Source organism: Mauremys reevesii, linkage group 19 (assembly GCF_016161935.1).
Source record: "Mauremys reevesii isolate NIE-2019 linkage group 19, ASM1616193v1, whole genome shotgun sequence".
NCBI lineage: Eukaryota > Metazoa > Chordata > Testudines > Geoemydidae > Mauremys > Mauremys reevesii.
Window position 1 is genome coordinate 2021786 of NC_052641.1, and position 22487 is coordinate 2044272.

Consider the following 22487-nt stretch of genomic DNA (forward strand, 5'->3'; position numbering starts at 1 on the left):
TAGAATATCAGAACAGCAAATCATCACCCTGTTTGCTTTATTCCTGTATTTTCTCTCAGGAAGAAAAAGGAAGATGGGGGGGGGGGGGTGGAATGCAATATTTCTATTAACTTGCCTTCTAATGATAAATAAAGAAGCTTGGAGGGTTAGTTCTCAAACATTTTGCATTATGGTTGTTAACACTGACTGTAGGAATGATAAATGTCACGTATTAACTAGGTTTTCTTCTCTCATTTATTTTCTCTCCCTCCCCAAAAGACATGGGTGATGAGGACAGCAACTCCAGCCTTGAGGTACAGTATGCTCTGATTTATTCGAGCACTTATGGTGTTTCCAGAATCTGGAACTTAATTTGCCCAGTTTAGTAACATCTGGCTAATTTGTTAAAGAATACAAAAATATTGGTTTTAAATAAGAGCTGTTCCACATGTAAGATTTTTAGTTTTTTGTTTTTGCCCCTCCAAAATCTTAAAGATTGGTCCCAGCTTGCTGTCATTTTTCTAACCCTCTTCGTCCAGTTGCATTTCTTATCTCCTCCAGCCTTCATTTTAGTCTAAGATATTACCAAAGTAACATGTTAGTTGCATGTAACGTACTCCCACACTTCTTTGGTTGCCCTGTAGCTTTTAGGTCCCGATCCTGGGTATGCTTATGGATGCGCTTAACTTTGCACAGGTGAGTTGTCCCATTCATTTCAATAATACAGCCAAAGACTGAAGATCTGGAAAAAGGTAGAGTCCTGTGGCAGCTGTCTTTTACTATGGCTACACCTTGGTGTACTAAAGTATATGATTTAATAGAGCCTTAAGGCAAGGCTCTGTGTTGGGAATTACTTATTCCTAGGAAAAAAAGTTAACACACACTAAATGCCCAAACATATGCCATACAAGCTTTATTCAAATCACAGTTTCAGCAATGAAAGCATAACCACATAGAAACAAATGTACTTGAGAAGCCAGGAGGATATCTGGTAATTTGAGAGGGAACTGGTGGTAATAACAGCAAGACAAGGCTCTCTTTACTGGCGACAGCCCAGATAGGACATGCATCACCGTCGGAGAGCGCAAGGTAAAATTTGTTGTAAAATTAGTTGTCAAGATAGAATTGTTGATCTGCAGTCCCCAAAGGGCCCATAGTCTATTACAGCTTGAACCTCAAAGAACATTCAGGGCATGTTACCATATGAATTGTTATGATTTATTAATTATTGGCAACAGACGTTTGTGTATATTTGCCAGACATCTAAAGGGTATTGTCCTGGGAGTAAATCATCTGGACTAATTCCCACAGAAAAGAGACTAGTGAGAAAGAATAAGCAGGGATTTGTCTACTCACAAAACAGAGCTCTCTCTTCCCCAGTCACTACAGTATCATTGGAAAGAGATCCCACTGGGAACAAAAGAGCACAAGTTGTGGTGGGAGAAGAATTTGGGAATGGAACTACTCTTTGAACGAACAGGAAGGAAGGAGATTAGACGTAGCAGCATAAGGATTAAGCTAACAGTTGTAAGAATTTTTTACCGGTTTCTTTTCTCTTATAATCAGTGGTGGATTAATGGATGGGCCCTGTGCCCAGGGGCCCCAGCCAATTTGGGGGCCTCTGCAGGTGTGCCAGAACCTGTGTAGAAGTGGGGGGGCCACCAGCACCAGAACTGTGGCCCCACCCGCTGCTCCTCCTCTTTCCCCGAGGCTCCGCTTCCAGCCAGGCTGGAAGCCAGAGGTGGGCCATGGTAAGAGCTGCCCAGAGAGCCTGGGTTGCTGTGAGGAGCCCTGGACCCTCCACCTGTCTTGGGCAGTGGGCTGGGTGACCAGAGAGCAGCCCTCAGTCTGTGTCCCTGCCCCCTGGGGTGTACCGCCCATGGTATGTGGAGAGTGGAGCTCCACACGGTGACCAAGGCTCCCTGGACAGCTCTTACCATGGCCCGACTACAGTTTCCGGCCTGGGCAGAGGCCTTGAGGGGAAGAGGAGGAGCAGGGGGTGGGGCCCCATTAAATCTTAATCCACCTCTGCTATAATATAATTATGTATAACTTTTTCAAGCTTTGCTTTAAATTATCAGACACCTACTAGTCAGGTGATATGAAATATTGAAAGGGGTGGGCAGGTGGAGGAGAACTCAGGACTACAGTAGCCCCCAACTGCTGGAATTCCTGTTAATATGCTGGCCTGGACCTTGTTGGAGGACTCCATCTTTCATATGGCCTTTGGCTAGTGAGTCTCATATGATTAAACCCATCTTGTCCCACCTTGGTTATGAAGGAAAGAAACAACTTTCTCTCTGCCCCTTTCATTCTTGACTGTTGGGTTGAGAGTGGCTCTACTATTCTTATCCTTCACCCAAGTTCCTGGCTACTGCTCCAGTAAGTGTATCTGTACTGGTCTGCCCGTAATCCAGTATCTGCATATTGTGTCCCGGCCCATCCATAGTTTGGTACTCACTTCCACTATATGCAGCATTTTTAATAACAGCTGTTGAAATGACCAGTGTTATACTACTTTCCCTCGGCAGCTGTGATCAGCAGTGGAGCTGTTCATATAATCAGGAGTAATATACTGCATCAGTTCATATTTTTAAAAATGTTTCAGGTTATTATTAGTACTAGAAACCTAACTTTAAAAAGGAGTCTAAAGTAGGTTGGAAGCTGGTCATTTAGAATTTTTCTGTTTAATGTTCTCTGTGTAGGAACTGAGTGCTAAGATTGGTGTCAGAATTATTTATGTAACCTTAAATTGTGATTTCCGTAGTCTTTGAATTTTTCTGTGCCTGTGTATAATGGGACACCGTTTCTTGAATTGCACTTAGCAGTCTGAACTGTATCTTCCTAGACTCCTTTTTAAAAAGTATTATATAATCTTATTTCCTTAACATCACTTTTAAGGGCTTTCAGACTTTATGTAGGAGGTTCATAGACTCAGAGATTCCAGTGCCTGAAGGGACTATTGTGATCATCTAGTCTGATCTCCTATATAACACAGGCCATAGAACTTTCCCCAAAATAATTCCTTTTGAGGTGATATATCTATGGCTCTTATATAAATTATTGTATCTAAAATTGGTTTGTTGTTCTGGTAACAAATTGGAAAAATTGTGGCTTTGTGATGGCACAGAAAGTTACTGTTTTAGATGACTGCCCTCAAATCACAGCACTCATTTACTTCAAGTATATTGAGTGTTATAGTGCATTTTAGAAACAATGTATTCATACAAAATATTGGTACAGTTCTTAAAATATTAGGTCTTATTTTGAGAAAGCATGTTGTATATTTCTAAACTGCATAGCCTTAGTTACAGATTTCCTATCCCCTCGAAATGTATCTTCGGATTAGAAATAAAGAGCGCCCTGCAGAAGCACAGTTTGTTGGTGGGACTGAGAGAACGCTACATTGGTTATGTTTGATTAAGTTTTGGAAAATAGATTTGTAACCATAAAGGCTAGAAAGCTTTTTTAAAAGTTTTATTTATTTTGTTTTTAGATGAAAACTAAATGAGCTCTACAGAGGAATGGAGCCATTGTTGACTTAAAAAAATAATGAATTGTGGCACTCATGACAGTGACAAACAGCCAGCCATAATAATACTCTTTAGACCAGATTGAGCACTTATCTGAAGTTAGATGACAAAACATTTGATGTCTAAAACTTCACAGTCAACAGTTGTTTTAGACTAACTGCTGTATCAGTTCACATTTTGAAAGTTATCTTCACAACTAAAAGGGTTAGGCGTATGCAACCTCCATTTTTTTTTAAAAAAAAAAAAGCTTGTATTTTGCAGAATCTGAATCTCAGATTGTAAATTTATCAAATGAAGTTCCTGACAGGTATATTGTACAGTTACACATATAGCAAATAAATAATTGAAATATTTTTAAAAATGTGAAATAGCTGGCAAAGTAAATAATCACAGCAAGGCATTGAAATATACATATGTATGAATTTTTAAACTTCTGCAATGAATGAGTGGTCAGTTGTAAATAGACAAAATATTCCCCCCCCTTGTGAAAAATCAGATTTTTATTTTGAGTCCTCCATATAAGTAGTTCTGAAAACAATCTAAGAATACTGTGTGTTTCTACAACTAAAAAGTTAGTGAACAAAGTAAGCTTTATAATGGAACATAGATTGCCACTCAATAGTTAAAATTATACAGATTAGTTAAAATGTATACATACATTATAATGAAAGTCGTCCCAGTTAACGTTGTTTCGTTGTTACGTTGCTGATCAATTAGGGAACATGCTCGTTTAAAGTTGTGTGATGCTCCCTTCTAATGTCGTTTGGCAGCTGCCTGCTTTGTCCACTGCTTGCAGGAAGAGCAGCCCGTTGGAGCTAGCTGGTGGGGGCTTGGAATCAGGGTGGACCGGCAGCCCCCTATCAGCTCCCCGCTCCCCTAAGTTCCCTGTGCAGCAGCTGCCCAACAGGCTAGCAATTGCAGCTGTCCTTCCCCCCATTGCCATGTGCTGCTCCTGCCCTCTGCCTTGGAGCTGCTCCCCTACACTCCTGGTTGCTGTGTGGGGGGGAGGGGAGGAAGAGGGGGGCTAATGTCAGGGTGTCCCCCTCCCCCCTGCTCCTACACCCCGCTTACCCCATCTTCCATAGAGCAAGGGGGGACACACAACAGGGCTCAGATGGAGGATGGATCTAGACTGTTCTCAGTGGTAGAAGATGGTAGAACAAGGAGTAATGGTCTCAAGTTGCAGAGGGGGAGGTTTAGGTTGGACATTAGGAAAACCTTTTTCACTAGTAGGGTGGTGAAGAACTGGAATGGGTTACCTAGGGAGGTAGTGGAATCTCCTTCCTTAGAGGTTTTTAAGGTCAGGCTTGACAAAGCCCTGGCTGGGATGATTTAGTTGGGTTTGGTCCTGCTTTGAGCAGGGGGTTGGACTAGATGACCTCCCGAGGTCCCTTCCAACCCTGAGATTCTATGTTCTATGTTTTTCTATGTTTTCAGGACAGAGAGAGCTTGTGGGCAGCAGCAGCTGCGGTCTCAGCAAGCTGATCTAATTAACAAGGCAGTGTACGTAAAGGGGAAATGTGCATCTCTCTCTCTCTCACACACACACAGTGTGTGTCTCTCTCTGTCTGCGATGCTCTCTCCCCTCCCTCCACTCCTGCTGCCTTATAGACTGTGAGAGTACCCCTTGAGGTCTCAGCCAATTGCTAGTTCATCATTTAGCAGTAAGGCAATCCCTGGGAAATATTCCACCCTTTGACTCCTCCACCTCAACCAAGCTTCACAGTCGTCATTGTGTACAGTATTAAATTTTGTTTAAAACTTTTATACTAAGTGTGTGTGTGTGTATATATGTATGTGTATATCTATATCTCTATATATAATGTAATATAGTCTTTTGTCTGGTGGAAAAAAAATTCCCTGGAACCTAACACCCTCATTTACATTAATTCTTATGGGGAAATTGGATTCACTTACATCGTTTTGCTTAAAGTCACATTTTTCAGGAATATTAACTACGCCATTAAGTGAGGAGTTACTGTAATATAATTATAAACCACAGTTTCCGGCCAATGGAAGCTGTGGAGTTGGTGCTTAAGGCAGGGGCAGCGCATGGAGATTCCACCCTCCCAGAGGCTGCAGGGATATGCCCACCGCTTCCGGGAGCGGCACAGGGCCATGGCAGACAGGAAGCCTTCCTTAGCCCTGCTGCGCCACCGGACTTTTAGCAGCCTAAAATCTCCCTTTTTGGCTTCAGTCGCTTCAGGGAGATTATGATGTTATGAGTCTGTTCTAATATTTCATTGAAGGATGACAGGGCCAGAAAGAGTTAATTAACTCACAGACTGACTTGAATCATGGCCGAACTTTAGAGACTTGTTAGGAAAATATGTAAATGAATAAAGCTTTGAAATGCAAGTCTGCATTGTTAGAGGAAGAAGGGGAGATGTTTGCTCAGGTCTTGTGATGTAAACAAATAAGTCTTGTCTATTACCATGGCTTTGATTCAAAGATCAAAAAAGGAATATTAACATTTAGGAAGATACTCGAGTGAAATAGACAATAATACTATGTGTCTCTTTGAAGGTTGTGGTAACCTGTATCTGAACCGTTTAATGGATAAATTACCCTGTGCTAATTGCCAGGATGTTTGGGAGAAGGAGTTAAGCCTATTGTTTTCTCAGGCCAAAAGGCTGCTGGAAATGTATAAGAACCCTGGGACACGATCCTACTTCACCTCAAATCTGCTTTGGGTTTCAAGAAGCAGAAACCTTAAGCCATAAGGATTGAGATCCCCCAGTCACTGACTGGAGCCACCCTGAATATGGACATTGGACTATAACCTCCTGGACTATTTCTAAAAGGCCTTTTGGCAACTGCAAGCTCACCTAAGTTATAATTGGACCTGGATGTGTGGCTGACCCTTTGGGGTTGGAAGACCCTTTTCTTTTATATGATGAGATAAGATTTTCAGTAATCATCATCATATTCAGCGTGTGTGTCTGGACGGAGGCCTGAGGCTGGGCACTTTAAGGGAACTGCGGTGTTTGAACTTCTGAGTAACCAGTGAGGTACTGTAGAAGCTGTTCTGTGCTGGTTGGTAAATCTAAGTACTGGAATAACCACCAGCATCTGGGGTTTGTCTGCCCCATTTTGTTTGCAGTTCACCCTAATTGAGGGACCTCAGCTGGCTCCCACAGGCAGCACCGTCACAGAGATAGAGCCCGATTCTGTGAGACTCCCAGTGAAACTAGGAGGGTTGGCAACCCTTCGTCTAGCTGTAGCATTTCAAGTGTAGACAAGCCCAGAGTCCCTCATTTCTGCCCAGGATGCTCTTGATAGGCCTGCCTGTTAGAGACCAATGGAGTTTTTGTGTTCTCCCCCTCCTCTTTACTTGACTCAGCCCTTTTATATTTTAATGGCATATCATCATACAAGGCATTTCTTCCCATCCCTCAAGTGGTGTCCCTGGGTTCCTTTTGCCATGTCCACTCTCTGCATCCCAAATACCAACAGCTAGAAAAAGATGGAGCTTCAAACTTATCAGGAACCTACCATTAGCCAGAGGCTGACTTACCCTTCAAGTATGGTCCTGGGGAAGCAACCTGGTTAGAATCAGAGAAAGTGGGAGGCCTGGGCTTCTTATCAGTGCCTATTGTGATAGACCCATGCCAGTTGGGTATAGCCTTTTGAGTACTGGGATGTGGACGAGCGCTAGCTCGCCCACTGCTGAAAGCCCCTCCTCCAGCCTAGGGAGGGGCCACGAAACCCGGAACCCACCAGTTGGGTATAGCAGAAGGCAGATATACTGGCCACTGGATTAACAGTTTTCTGTTCCCTGACTGACCAGAGCAGGGGCTGCTCCAGGCTAATGAGAACACCTGACTCTAATTAACCTGCAAAGAGTCAGGTGAGGCCATTAAGCTAATGTGACCACCTGACTCTAATTAAGGCTCTGCTGATACTATAAAAAGGGCTCACTCCAGTCAGGCAGAGGAGAGCCAGGGAGCCAGAGGAGAGGAAGTGTGGCTGAAGGGCTGGTTAATGAAGACACTCTCAAACCATTGGTAAGGGAGCCCTAAGGTAAGGGAGAAGCAGGAGAGCTGTGGGGAAGTGGCCCAGGGAAATGTAGCAACTCTGGCAGTGAGAGGTTGGCTGCCAACGGTTGCTACCATTAGGGTCCCTGGGCTGGAACCCGGAGTAGAGGGCGGGCCCGGGTTCCCCCCAACCCAGCACTACAGGAACATCTGGAAGGGGAAGTCAGGCCCCTGTCAGGACAGGAGGCTAAACTGTTCTGAAATAAGCCCCCAGGGACAACAGAGACTGTGGGAGTTCTCTCACCAACCTCCTTGCTGGCCTATGATGAAAAAGGCTCAGTAGACTGTAACCCTGGCCCTAGAGAGAGAGGGTCACAATGAGCCACTGAGGCTAGCATAAACTGCCTAGAAGTGCAGGGCCCACGGGGGCAAGGTCAGAGCTCTGCCACACTATGTAATAGCTTGCTATTGTGTGTGCCCCTCCTACTTTGCTCATCTGTCACATTTACCTGTGTCTAGAGTAGGGGACTAGTCCATTTTTGATAAATCCAGTGATGCTTCTATTCAAAGAGGGCTCTCCAGGAGCTATTTCTACCTTCCTGGGTAGGACCTGAGGACAGCCTCCTAAAGTTGCACGAGTGTAATTATGTACATCTACACAGCCTGTGGCAACACGCCTCTGAATCTGGGTTGACAGACTTGGGCTTTTGGGGCTTGCACTACCATGCTAAAAATAGCTGTGTAGAAGTTGTAGCTCGGGCTCTGAAGCCTAGGCTTGCAGGAGGGATTCAGCCTGAGCTGCAGCTTAAAAGCACTTATCTACACTATTGTTTGTAGTGTGAGCCTCACAAGCCCAAGTCTGTTGACCTGGGCTCAGGCTGAGCTGCTGGTTATGTAGATCAGTGGTGCCCAAACTTTTCCTCTTGTGCCTCCTCCTACCAATAATGGAATGTATCTGCGCCTCCCTGTGTCTGAGAGCAGAGTTGTGGCCTGGGGCTGGTGGCCAAGAGCAGGGGCTGACAGCCAAGCCACGGCTGGGATCAGGGACAGGGACAGGGCAGCGGCCAGTGACTGGGAGTGGAGCTAGGGTCACGGCTGGGGCTGGGGGCAGAGTGGGGCTGGGTGAGGCTCCCTCCACACCCTCCCATGGGGGCTGTCCTGTGCCTCACTGGACAGGGCACACCCCACAGTTTGGGTACCACTGGTGTAGATGTATACTATGTGAGCTCAGCAGCTAGTAAGGCTACAGCTGGGATAGGGGCAGGGAACAGCTTTCCTATCTCCTGAGGAGGCCCCCTAGAGAGTGGGCTCATAGCTGGAGTTGGATTGGTGATCCCTACAAAATAGTAACTTATCCTGCCTTTCCTGGAGCATCCTAACAATTATCTGATCCTAACTGAAACCTGTTCACCCCAGAGGTGGCTGCATTTCAGTGGTAGGTATTTGTACAGGGTTTGATCCCAGAGTCCATGTGTACCCAGATCTCCTGTTGACTATAGCCGGAGTGTCAATTGTGCTGTTAGTTACTAGTCTGCCATGCCAGGGTATTGTTGGATCACCAGCTGCTATTAATCTAACACAGAGCAACAGTGGTGAGGAAAGCACTTCTTCATTTATATCTGTCCCAGAGCTTGCTACTGTGGGTTTTGGATGTGGGCAAGTCTACTCTTATCTGAGCCTCTGCCATGTTAAGATTCGATTACTGCACTCTACTGCCCTTTATATACAGATGCACCTTAAACTGATCTTGATACTGAAGTTGGTGCTTATTAAGGAGCATATCTTGCTGGGAGCATGAGACATCAGTGACTCTGCATGTTGCCTGTTGGTTTTGGAGTGGAGTTTAAGGTGTTTGCTGTCAACTATAAACCCCTAAATGACTTGGTTCCTGCTTATAGGGCCTTGCAAGTCTCTTCTCCTGGGCCACAGCTGTGGTTAGTGAAGGTGCCTGAACTGAAGTCCCCTTGGTTTAAATGAGAAGGAGATGCTGACAAGGCATTTTCTTTGAGGGCCCTTGACTTTGGAACTCATTCCTTGTGATGCTTTTTGGGGGTACCCAGGGTTCTGAGGCATCTTGCTACCACCCACCCTTAGAGATAAGTTATGCTGTCTGCTCGTCTCCTCTGCGAAAGATCCAGGGTATCTGTTTGTACACGTAGTCATCTCAGAGCAAACCACTGTCCTTATTCATAGGCAGGACATGCTCCTGTTTGTTCTTTTTGTTTCCTGTATACTCCTTTCTTGTAGATTTTGTCATCTCTTAATTGATATCTGGTTCAGTATGCAAATAGGCCTCCATTGTGGAGTGGACAGTACAGATATGACCAGACAGGGAGGTCTAAGCATCTGTTACCTCCTGCCTGAAAGGAACCTGTCTGAGGCATGTCACCTTGACCTGCCTTATCTTAAGAACATAATTTTCAGTATAGATACATAACTTGTTAAATATTATACTTGCATACATTTTGCAGTGATTATGATGACCATTAGTAGAGACCTTACATGCCACCTTTGGTGAAGTACTATGTATGTCTCTGACCCAAGGGATCCCTGTAAAACCCCATATGCCTTCTGCCAGTTGGCATCAAGAGGTCCCTGAGTCGCACTTCTTAGGCCTACACTGGGGGGGTTCGAACTAAGGTACGCAAGTTCAGCTACGCGAATAGCGTAGCTGAACTCGAAGTACCTTAGTTCGAAGTACTTACCTGTCCTCACGGCGCGGGATCGAAGTCCGCAGCTCCCCCGTCGACTCCGCCACCGCCGTTCGCGGTGGTGGAGTTCCGGAGTCGACGGGAGCACATTCGGAGTTCGATATATCGCGTCTAGATGAGACGCGATATATCGAACTCCGAGAAGTCGATCGCTACCCACCGACCTGGGCGGGTAGTATGGACGTACCCTTAGTCACCTAGGACTGAAATAGCCCAGGTCTATTGGCCATCAAGGTACCCAGACTTTTGGGGAGGGAGGAACATAAGGGCTGGTATTTGTGGATGAGACTGTTTGATTTTCTCACTGGTTGTTTTGAAGTTAGGGAGTTATTTCTTTTGTGGATGTATATATGTGGCACTTGTATCAAAGGTGCCTGGATCCTCGAACAAATGGTTTTAAAATAGTTGTTATAAGTAGAAATTCTTCTTCGAGTGATTGCTCCTATGCATTCCATGTAGGTGTGCGCACCGCGCGTGCACGGCTCTCCGGAACTTTTTTACCCCAGCAACTCCGGCGGGCCGGCTGGGCGCCCCCTGGAGTGGCACCGCTATGGCGTCTGTCATATACCCCAGCCGGCCCGTCTGCTCCTCAGTTCCTTCTTCCCGCCCGTGACGGCAGTTGCAACTGTGGAGTGCTCCCTTAGTCCTCCACACCCCTAGCGTTTTTCTCCGCTTTTGTGTATATAGTTAGTGAGTTTAGTCATAGTTTAGATAGTTAGTGTTTAAGGAATTAGGGGGGTTCGCCCCTCCTTTTTCCCCACCGGTGTGGGCTCATGCCCCAGACACCGGGATTCAAGCTGTGCTCGGCTTGTCAGCGGCTGATGCCCGTTGGGGATGCTCACGATTCCTGCCTTCGCTGCCTCGGGGAATTGCATCACACAGATAAGTGCCCCATTTGTGCGGCGTTTAAGCCGCGGACTCGGAAGGAGCGGGACTCTAGGCTAAAGCAGCTCCTGATGGAGTTGGCGCTTCGCCCACCGGCACCGACCCCAGCAGCGCCGAGATCGTCCTCGGTCCGCAGCGCACCGGCGGCACCGAGCCGACACGGCACGGAAGCGTCCCGTCCGCCGAAACCGGCACCAGCGTCCCGGCACCGCTCCCCGTCCCCGGCGCGCAAGAAGAAAGCGCCAGCGACGGCTAAGACTTCAACCTCGGGACCGGTCACCCAGCCACTGCCAACACCTTCGGCACTGGCTGCAGTAGTGCACTCGCAGTGCACGGGTCGGCAGCTCCGGCACCTGAAGAGCCGTTGAGCCCAGCACCCCCCTGCTCCCCGGCACCGCCCGAGGTCGAGCTTGGTCTCCCAACTACGCCCGAGACGTACTCGCAGGCGAGGGAGCTTATCTCTATGACAGAGGCACCGAGCCTCTGGCCCCCGGCACCGCCGGTGCGGGCTGTACCCTCCGCGGGGAAGCCGGCCATGATGAGGCGCCCAGGCACCGACGACCAGCGTGCAAGGGACTTCAGCTCTCAGTCCCGTTCTCGCAGCCGGTCACCGTCTCGCCGACCCAAATCCTGACGCCGATCAACGCCTCAGGACCGTTCACCGTCTCGGCGCCGGTCTCACTCACGGTACCACTCAGTGTCGCGGTACCGATCCTGAAGCCCCAGTTGACGGTACCGGCGGAGGTCCGCCTCTCGGGACCATTCACGGCACTGTGGCGACCGCAGCCGCTCCAGGCGCCGTGACCGCAGCCGCTCCAGGCGCCGAAGCCACAGTCGGTCGCCTTCCCGGCACCGATGCGACCGATGGTCCCGGTCGTGCTCCCGGTACCACGACGACCGGCACCGACCCACGGCGCCGCCAGCGGACAAGCGTCGGCCATCGACAGAGCACTCTTTAAGCACCTCTGCCCCCCAGTGGTCACGCCAGCCCTCTGTCGCTTCTCAGGTCTGCAGCGGAGCGGGTCTCAGGACGGACACCCCGGGGCAAACCTATGGTCCACAACAGTGGGGATTCTGGGTTCCGTGGGCGCAGCACGAGGCACAGGGCCCGCCCTTGCCCACGCAGCCACCGCGCTCTGAGCGTCGCGTGCCAGAAGCGACCATCAGTAGGCCCCCGCCATCGCCATCGCCTGGGGCTTCTCTACCGGTCGCGGCAGAACAGTCAGACTCTAACGCGACTGCTCCACTGCTGGACGAGCCACCACCGGAACCGACGGTCCCAGGTCTCTCTTCATCATCGTCGCCTGACGAGGCTGTCGCAGGGTCGTCGACGGCAGACCCCCCGCCGATCGACTTGAGAGCGCATCAGGACCTGCTCCGTCGGATCGCGCAGGCCATAGACCTCCCGGTGGCAGAGGTCGTGGAAAATGATGACCCGGTCACCAATGTCATCGGGTCAGAGGCCCCCGTGCGAGTGGCCCTTCCGTTTATTCGCACGATCCAGCGTAACGCCACTACCATCTGGCAAACGCCGGCGTCCATCCCGCCCACCGCGCGAGGCGTAGAGCGCAAGTACTCGGTTCCCTCCACGGGATACGAGTACTTGTATACTCATCCGGCTCCGGACTCCCTAGTCGTCCAGTCAGTGAACGACCGAGAGCGCCACGGTCAACCTGCTGCAGCACCCAAGTCCAAGGACGCAAGGCACATGGACCTCTTGGGCCGCAGGGTCTATTCGGCAGGTGGCCTGCAACTCTGCATTGCCAATCAGATGGCATTGCTTGCCAGGTACACTTACGAGATGTTGCTCTCGTTCTCTAAATTTACTGAACTCGTTCAGTTCAGCGCCCTCCTTGAGGATGGTAAAAAGTCCGCGCGCTCCTCCATCCAGGCCGCGCTGGACTCGGCGGACTCTGGAGCCCGCACTCTCGCCTCCGGGGTGACTATGCGGCGCATCTCCTGGCTGCAGTCCTCCACCTTGGCCCCAGAAGTGCAGTACACCCTCCAGGATCTGCCATTTGATACACGCGGGCTGTTTTCCGAGAAGACTGACTCCCGGATACAGACCCTCAAGGATGGTCGTGTTGCTATCCGAACCCTGGGAATGCACACGCCGGCGACCCAGAGGCAGTCGTTCCGCAGACAGCCGTCCCGGCCGTTTACTCAGGCCCGGTCCCGGCCCTATAATAGCCGCCAGAACAACCTGACTCGCCGCCGACCATCAGGCAGCAGGCGCAACCAGTCCCAGGCGTCCTCTAAGGCCCCTCAAGGGCCTAAGCAGCCATTTTGATGGGACGCCCGAGGATGGCCCATCAGTCTCTCCAATGGATCCTTCCCCGTTGTTTTCCGACCGCCTCTCCCATTTCCTCCCGGCTTGGTCTCGCATAACGTTGGACAGCTGGGTCCTGCGTACGGTCCAATCTGGGTACCGCCTTCAGTTTGTTTCGCCCCCTCCCTCCCATCCACCCTCCCTGTCCCTCTTCAGGGACCCCTCTCACGAGCAGTTCCTCCTACAAGAGGTCGAGACTCTGCTGAGTCTGGGTGCCATAGACCGGCGGGGCAGGGGTTTTTATTCCCGATATTTCCTCATCCCCAAGGCAAAAGGAGGTCTTCGTCCGATCCTAGACCTCCGGAAGCTCAACCGGTACCTGCTAAAACTAAATGGTAACCCTGGGGACCATCATTCCCTCCTTGGATCCAGGAGACTGGTTTGCCGCCCTCGACATGAAGGACGCATATTTCCATGTCGCGATCTATCCTCCCCATCGTCGGTATCTCCGCTTCATGGTCAACAACATGCACTACCAGTTTGCGGTGCTTCCCTTCGGCCTCTCCACCACCCCGAGGGTCTTCACCAAATGCATGGCAGTTGTTGCCGCAGCCCTCCGTCGTCGTCAGGTGCACGTTTATCCGTACCTCGACGACTGGTTGATTCGCGGCCCATCACGTCAGCTGGGAGCAGACCAAGTGACCGATATCCTGGCCCTTTTTCGAGAACTGGGCCTTCTCGTGAACATCGAGAAGTCCATTTTAACTCCGGCTCAAAGGGTGGAGTTCATCGGAGCAGTCCTGGATTCTCAATTGGCCAGGGCCTGCCTCCCGCATACTCGGCACCAGGCGCTGGTGGCCTGCATCCGGGATCTCCAATCCTTTCCCACGACGACGGCGCGGTCCTGCCTTTGGCTCCTGGGCCACATGGCGTCTTGCACTTTCGTGACCGCTTACGCCAGGTTACACCTTCGCCCGTTCCAGACTTGGCTGGCCTCCGTGTACCGCCCTCATCGCGACCCCATGGACTTGATCGTCACTGTCCCGAGGCCTACCCTCGATACACTCAGTTGGTGGCTAGCCCCTCAGGTCGTCTGTGCAGGAGTCCCATTTCGCCCGCCGTGCCCCTCCGTCACCTTGACCACGGATGCCTCGGACATGGGATGGGGGGCACACCTTGGCGACCTTCACACCCAAGGCCTCTGGTCGCCTCCAGAGCTCTCCCTGCACATCAACGTCCGGGAGCTCCGGGCGATACGGTTGGCGTGCCAAGCTTTTCAGGCCCACCTCCGCGGGCGCTGTGTCACAGTGCTGACGGACAATACGACGGCGATGTTCTACGTCAACAAGCAGGGCGGGGCCCGCTCCTCCCTGCTTTGCACGGAAGCGCTACGCCTGTGGGACTTTTGTGTAGCCCACTCTATTCACCTGGCAGCGTCGTTTCTTCCGAGCGTACAGAACACGCTAGCCGTCCGCCTCAGCAGGTCCTTCCTTACCCACGAGTGGTCCCTTCGCCCAGACGTGGTGCATACGATCTTCCGGAGGTGGGGATTTCCCCAACTAGACTTATTTGCCTCCGAGGTCAACAGGAAGTGCAACCGGTTCTGCTCCTACCAGGGACGCGCCCGCGGCTCCCTATCGGACGCGTTCCTCTGCTCCTGGACGGATCACCTCCTCTACACCTTCCCTCCGTTCCCGCTTGTTCATCGGGTGCTACTCAAGCTTCGGAGGGACAAGGCCCGCCTCATCCTGATCGCTCCGGCCTGGCCGAGACAGCTCGAGCTCTCCGTCCGAGAACCCATTCCTCTTCCGTTGTGGCCGGATCTTATCACGCAGGACTTCGGCCGGCTTCGCCACCCGGACCTCCGCTCCCTGCATCTTACAGCCTGGTACCTGACTGGTTGACCCACGCGGAGCGTGACTGTTCGCAGGCGGTGCAGCGAGTCCTAACTGAAAGCAGGAAGCCTTCAACGCGCTCCACCTACCTCGCGAAATGGAAGCGTTTCGCTATCTGGTGCGACCAGAAAGGCCTTAATCCCTTTCTCGTCCCTATTCCGATTATCCTGGACTACCTCTGGTCCCTTAAGGAGCAAGGCCTCGCAGTCTCCTCCTTGAGGGTGCACCTGGCAGCTGTATCTACGTTTCGTCCACCGGTTGAAGGCCGCTCCGTCTTCTCCACCCAGATGGTCTCTCGCTTCCTCAAGGGCCTGGACCGATTGTACCCGCCAATACGGCGCCCTACACCGGTCTGGGATTTGAACCTGGTTCTGGCCAGGCTTATGGGACCGCCGTTTGAGCCTCTGGCGACTTGCTCCCTGCTCTACCTGTCGTGGAAGACTGCCTTCCTCGTCGCTATAACATCTGCGAGACGAGTATCCGAACTCAGTGCCTTAACCGTTGGCCCCCCGTATACCGTCTTTCACGCAGACAAGGTACAGCTTCGACCGCATCCGGCCTTCCTCCCGAAGGTCGTTTCGGCCTCCCATATTAACCAGGACATCTTCCTCCCGGTCTTCTACCCAAGGCCGCACGCCTCGCCTCGGGAGCAGCAGCTTCACACCCTGGACGTCCGCAGGGCCCTCGCCTTTTATATAGAGCGCACGAAGCCCTTTCGGCGTTCCACCCAGCTCTTCGTCGCGATTGCGGAGCGTATGAGGGGTGAGCCGGTCTCCTCGCAAAGGATTTCCTCTTGGGTGACGGCATGTATTCGAACATGCTATGAGCTTGCTCGTGTACCATCTAGTCGCCTGACGGCCCACTCTACAAGAGCGCAAGCCTCGTCTGCCGCCTTCCTGGCCCATGTTCCCATCCAGGACATCTGTAGAGCGGCCACCTGGTCTTCTGTCCACACCTTCGCCTCCCATTACGCGTTGGTGCAGCAATCAAGAGACGATGCAGCCTTCGGCTCCGCAGTCTTACACTCTGCCACGTCTCACTCCGACCCCACCGCCTAGGTAAGGCTTGGGAATCACCTAACTGGAATGCATAGGAGCAATCACTCGAAGAAGAAAAGACGGTTACTCACCGTAGTAACTGTTGTTCTTCGAGATGTGTTGCTCCTATCCATTCCAGACCCGCCCTCCTTCCCCACTGTCGGAGTAGCCGGCAAGAAGGAACTGAGGAGCGGACGGGCCGGCTGGGGTATATGACAGACGCCATAGCGGCGCCACTCCAGGGGGCGCCCAGCCGGCCCGCCGGAGTTGCTGGGGTAAAAAAGTTCCGGAGAGCCGTGCACGCGCGGTGCGCACACCTACATGGAATGGATAGGAGCAACACATCTCGAAGAACACCAGTTACTACGGTGAGTAACCGTCTTTTAATAAGGAATCACAGGATCAGATCCTATACATCACACAATCTGATAGATCCTAAAGCACCTTACTATGTGGTTGAAAGGAGGACACTATATAAATGTAAGAAAATTACTTTGGATGCATGAGACCAGATATGGAGAAACTGTTACTGAGATTTCTTGCTATGTGTACAAATAATCTTTTAAAGAACCTTCAGTTTTTGCAAACTTTTCCCTTAATTGTTCTCTTTCTGTTCTGGCTTTAGGCTGGATTCCCAGTGGGCATAGATCTACGAACACGAGTTTTTCAGTTCATAGAAGACAGAATGCAAACTACTATGGTAATATACAACTTTCATTGATTGGATGCAAGATAAAATGTGTGTATAAATAGCCTCCTGTGTATTATTCCTCGGGTACAGTCAGTGCTCCTGGGGGAATTCTGTGCCAAAAAATAAAAAATTCTGTGCACAATATTTTAAAATACTGCAAAATTCTGTGTATTTTATTTGTCAAAATAACACAATATAATCATACTGGTTTCAATTATTTTGGTAATTTTATTTCAAAATACCTGTCAAGAACTGTCTGTAACAGTACAGACAACAAAAAAGATTCAAGAAATGTTTTTGACAAATAAATTCCTTACTAGGCATATTAATACAGAACTTTGAGTAATAATTCATTTAAATGACAATTCAGAAATGTGTCTTCTGTACCCCTCAGAAGCAGTGCAAAGGCTTGGGGGAGTCAGGGGTAACGGAGGAGCTGAGGAGAGGGAGTAATTGCTCAGAAGCAGCTTGGGGAGTGAACCTTGAGGGTTGTTGGGTGTGGGTGGGAGAAGTATGGAACAGGGTTTTTTGGAGGGGAGAGAAGGGATTGTTAGGGAGTTGGGGAGCCTCCCCCATGCTGACCCTGGCTGACCACTAGCCTCTCCCATTCAGTCAGGCACATCTGCCCCTGTCCCCATGTGTCCCTGCACTTTCCTTCCCCTGTTCCCATGCTCCCCCTCCCTTGGTCCCCATTTGGCCCTGCACACCCCCAACCCGTGTCTGTGCACCCCCACTCCCATTTAGCCTCCGCTCTAGTCTATCCCCCTCACTAGCCCTTTTGACCCTCTATGTGACCCCACCCCCCCCAACAGCCCTGTATGCCCTGCTCTGTCTGTCCCCCCATATCCCATCTTCCTCACCTGACCTCCCAGCCATGTCGCTATGAGAAAATCAGCCTCTGCTTTCTCCCTATTGGCTGCTACAGTGAGCTGGCTGCCCTCTATTTTGGTGCCACAGCAGCCCCTGTTGAGTGAAAGGTGCAACTGCAGTGCCAATCCTGTAGAACAGGGGTCCCCAACCTTTTCAGGACCAGGGACCGGTCATGCCTGCGGAGGGAGCGCTCGTCCCGCGGCTCGGGTAGACCTCCCACAGGCATGCCTGCGGGAGGTCCACCGGCTCCGGTTGAGCTGCCGCAGGCATGCCTGCGGACGGTTCGCTGGTCGCGCAGCTCAGCTGGACCGCCCGCAGGCATGACTGCGGAGGGAGCGCTCGTCCCCAGGGCCGCCCAGAGGATTCTGGGGGCCCGGGGTATTTGGCGGCGCGGGGCCCTTCCGTTCCGGGACCCGCCGCCAAAGTGCCCCGAAGACCCGCGGTGGGAGCTCCCCGCCGCCGAATTACCGCCGAAGACTGGGCTGCGCTTCGGCGGCGGGTCCTGCCGCGGGTCTTCGGAGCACTTCGGCAGCGGGTCCCGGAACAGAAGGGGCCCCCCGCCGCTGAAGACCGGGCTGCACTTCGATGGCGGCGGGTCCCGCTTCCCTTTCCCGCCCGGCCCGGCCGCTGCTTCTCCATCCTCCTCCGGCCCGGCCCGGCCGCCCGGCCCGGCCTCGGCCTCTTACCGAGCGCGTCGCCGGCAGGGCCTGAGCTCCGCCCCGCTCAGAGCCGCGTGGTGAGGGGCGGGGCTGTGAGCTCCACGCCGAGCGGAGGCAGCTGCCCCGCCTCCCCACGGCGCCGGGCGGGCTCAGGGGCTCGGCCGAGTCTCGGCGCTTGATGCGCCGAGGCTCCCGGAGAGGGGCGGAGGCGGGAGCCTCCGCTCTTCTCTTGGGGGCCCCTGCGGAGCCCGGGGCCCGGGGCAAATTGCCCCCTTTGTCCCCCCCTCTGGGCGGCCCTGCGGCTCGGGTAGACCTCCCGCAGGCACGCCTGCGGGAGGTCCACTGGGTTGGTTCGCGGCCCGGTTTGTAAGAGGCCGCGGACCGGTACCGGGCCGCGGACCGGGGGTTGGGGACCCCTGCTGTAGAATGTATTTTCTGCAGAGAAAAAAAGAATCTGTGCGGTACCTGAATTCTGCACATGTGCAGTGGTGCAGAATTCCCCCAGGAGTAAATCAGAGCTTGAGTGGATTATGTGATCTCACATTACTGCAATGAATGAAGTGGAGTTTCAATTTCTAGTTGTCACCCCATGTGCTACCTACTTATTCAATTCATAGGTCCTTCAAATAGAAGCAGAGGATCCCAAGGGTATGTATGTGGGAGGGAGTCTGTGACCTTGTTTAAATGCTGCAGTACTTAGTTATATCACAGTTGGGTCCCTTTTTTTCTTTTCCAGAATGAGGATTTCTGAACATGCCCTGAATTTCCACGCTCATACCTTGCTGAGTGTTTGCTGTAAGATTTACCAAAATTTTAAGGAATATTTTAATTATTCACTCTTTTTCCTAACCTCTCCCCACAGCTAACTGGAATAATAATTGGCGCTGCAGTGGCATTGCCCCTTATAGGGATTTTTGTGTTTGTCGTTTACAGAAAGGTGAAGCAATCTAGTAAGTACTCAACTTGCTACACATGTTTTAAAATAGAATCTTCTCAGTGGTTTCCTTTGCCCTACTGTTTCCTTAATGTAATATGATAGAGCCAGTGCTTGTTCTGGAGGTAATGATTCAAACCGGAAAATAGCCTTAAAAGGACACATAATTTGTGTTGCATTGCTGATTGTGTTAACTGTCCAAGTGCATACAGTGTTCAGGAAACTTAAAATTAGGTGAATTTAGTTCCTTTAGCATATAATAAACTCCATGGCATCACAATCAATATGTAAATAACTTGATGTAATCAGGAAATGTCACTGAGTTCGAATGGGACTGTCAAGGTTCCTCCCCCACTCTGAACTTTAGGGTACAGATGTGGGGACCTGCGTGGACACTTCTAAGCTTAATTACTAGCTTAGAACTGGTAACACTGCCACCATCCAGAAATTTCAGTGTCTGGATCACTTTCTGTCCCCCCAAAACCTTCTCCTCCCTGGGCAGCTTTGAGAGGCTTTTTCACCAAGTTCCTGGTTAACACCGATCCAACCCCTTGGATCTTAACACAAGGAGAATTTAACCATCCCCCCTCCCTTCCCCCACCAATTCCTGGTGAGTCCAGATCCAATCCCCTTGGATCTTAACACAAGGAGAATTTAACCATCCCTTCCCCCACCAATTCCTGGTGAGTCCAGATCCAATCCCCTTGGATCTTAACACAAGGAGAATTTAACCATCCCTTCCCCCACCAATTCCTGGTGAGTCCAGATCCAATCCCCTTGGATCTTAACACAAGGAAAAAATCAATCAGGTTCTTAAAAAGAAAGCTTTTAATTAAAGAAAGAAAGGTAAAAATTATCTCTGTAAAATCAGGATGGAAAATACTTTACAGGGTTATCAGATTTTTATAACCCCTCTAGCCTTAGGTTCAAAGTTACAGCAAACAGAGGTAAAATCCTCTCAGCAAAAAGGAACATTTACAAGTTGAGAAAACAAAAATAAGACTAACAGGCCTTGCCTGGCTATTAGTTACAAGTTTGAAACATGAGAGACTGATTCAGAAAGATTTGGAGAGCCTGGATTGATGTCTGGTTCCTCTTAGTCCCAAGAGCGAACAACCCCCAAAACAAAGAGCACAAACAAAAGACTTCCCTCCACCAAGATTTGAAAGTATCTTGTCCCCTTATTGGTCCTCTGGTCAGGTGTCAGCCAGGTTTACTGAGCTTCTTAACCCTTTACAGGTAAAAGAGACATTAACCCTTAACTATCTGTTTATGACAGGGACAGAGGTGAAAATTGGGGGCATCTCTGTGAGGGACAATTGACAGATCCAGTGCACAGCTGTAGAAGGAGTTCTAATCTTTGGGAGAGAGGTGAAAGGTCCTGCATGGCCTTTTAAAAAATTAAATTTATAACAACTGCTCCTTGTGCTCTGGTATTGGAGACCTGTTAAGTTCCTTCTTCAGCTGTCTGTTGTCTGGCCTGGTCTGTCGGAGCAGAAATGGCATAAATGAGACATGTGGTGGATCAGAGTCCAAATTCTAGACATCGTGTCTCTGTGGCCATCAGGGACTGAAAGTACTATGGAGGCAGTATCCCTGGTGGCTGGGAGGAGGGCCCTTAGTATGGTTCTTGGGCCAACTTGCAGGCTGTTGTCAGGCTCCAGAGAAAGTGTGCTGGTGGGATTCTTAGCCCTTCCCTCTCTTGACAGATCTAGAACTCATTCTCCTCAACTGGCAAACATTCCTGAACTTTGCTGTACATTTCCCTTCTCTGCTCTCCCTGTTTTGTGTTGAAACTTAGCCCTGGTCTACACTACAAGTTTAGGTCAAATTTAGCAGCGTTAAATTGATTTAACCCTGCACCCGTCCACACGACGAAGCCATTTTTGTCACCTTAAAGGGCTCTTAAAATCGATTTCTGTACTCCTCCCCGAGGGGATTAGCACTGAAATCGACGTCGCGGGGTTGAATTTGGGGTAGTGTGGACACAATTTGACAGTATTGGCTTCCAGGAGCTATCCCAGAGTGCTCCATTGTGACTGCTCTGGACAGCACTTTCAACTCAGATGCACTAGCCAGGTACACAGCAAAAGCCCCGGGAACTTTTTGAATTTAATTTCCTGTTTGGCTAGATGGACCTTTGGTCTGACCCAGTACGGCCATTTGTATGTTCTTGTGTAAGCCTACCAAAGAGGCAAACGGCCACTCTGGGTCAGAGCCCCAGACGTGCCACTTCTATGATAAGATGCATGTAATTCTGGGGGGGGCTACCACTACCCCACCCCTGTCCGTGGACACCTGCAAGGGGTGAGTCTCATGCAACAGGGATGAGGAAGATGAGGAGGTGGAGGAGGATGAGGATAGTGCACAGCACGCAAGTGGAGAAACCATTCTCCCCGACAGCCAGGAACTGTTTATCACCCTGGAGCCAATACCCTCCCAACCCTCCCAAGGCAGGCTCACGGACCATGAAGCCAGAGAACGCACCTCTGGTGAGTGCACCTTTGTAAATATAATACATGGTTTAAAAGCAAGTGTGTTTAATGATTAATTTGCCCTGAAGACTTGGGATGCATTCACGGCCAGTACAGCCCCTCTTTTTAAATGGCCAACCCAACGGGTGCTTGGTATGGGAAAGGAGGGCGCTGCTGTTTGAAACCATTCCCACATGTAATGAAGGTTGAAGAAGGCGAAAGACTGTGGCTTACCATGGCTGCCTGCAAGCTGAATTCTGTTGCCCTGCCCTGCGTGTGTGATCTCTCACACCAAACTGGCCTCAATATAAGAGGAAAAATACGACATTGTACTGAAAGCACCTGTGCTATGTAATGTTAACAACTTCGTTCACCGTGAAAGTCTACCCATTGTTCTCTAAAATGTGTCTTTTTAAATACTACTCTCCCTTTTTTTCCTCCCGCAGCTGCAAATGTTTCAACCCTCCCCCTATCATCTCGGTCCCAGGTGCTTGCACAGATAAGAAGGTTAAAAAAAACGCACTCGCAATGAAATGTTCTCTGGGCTCATGCAGTCCTCCCGCACTGAAAGAG

At 50.5% G+C, this 22487-nt stretch overlaps 1 protein-coding gene across 8 annotated transcripts in view; it reads left to right on the forward strand.

Moving 5' to 3' along the window:
- Positions 1-22487, forward strand: part of PNPLA7 (patatin like phospholipase domain containing 7) — a 363329-nt gene that overhangs the window by 7949 nt on the left and 332893 nt on the right. For 6 of the 8 annotated variants that reach the window (XM_039506218.1, XM_039506220.1, XM_039506222.1 and 3 more), the window contains exons 2-4: positions 259-293; positions 16912-16986; positions 19369-19456. In XM_039506218.1, the coding sequence (XP_039362152.1) occupies positions 261-293; positions 16912-16986; positions 19369-19456 (196 nt within the window). In that variant the 5' untranslated portion in view covers positions 259-260. Of the gene's footprint in view, positions 1-258; positions 294-16911; positions 16987-19242; positions 19302-19368; positions 19457-22487 lie in introns of all 8 variants that reach the window. The other 2 variants (XM_039506224.1, XM_039506223.1) reach the window with 2 other exon arrangements.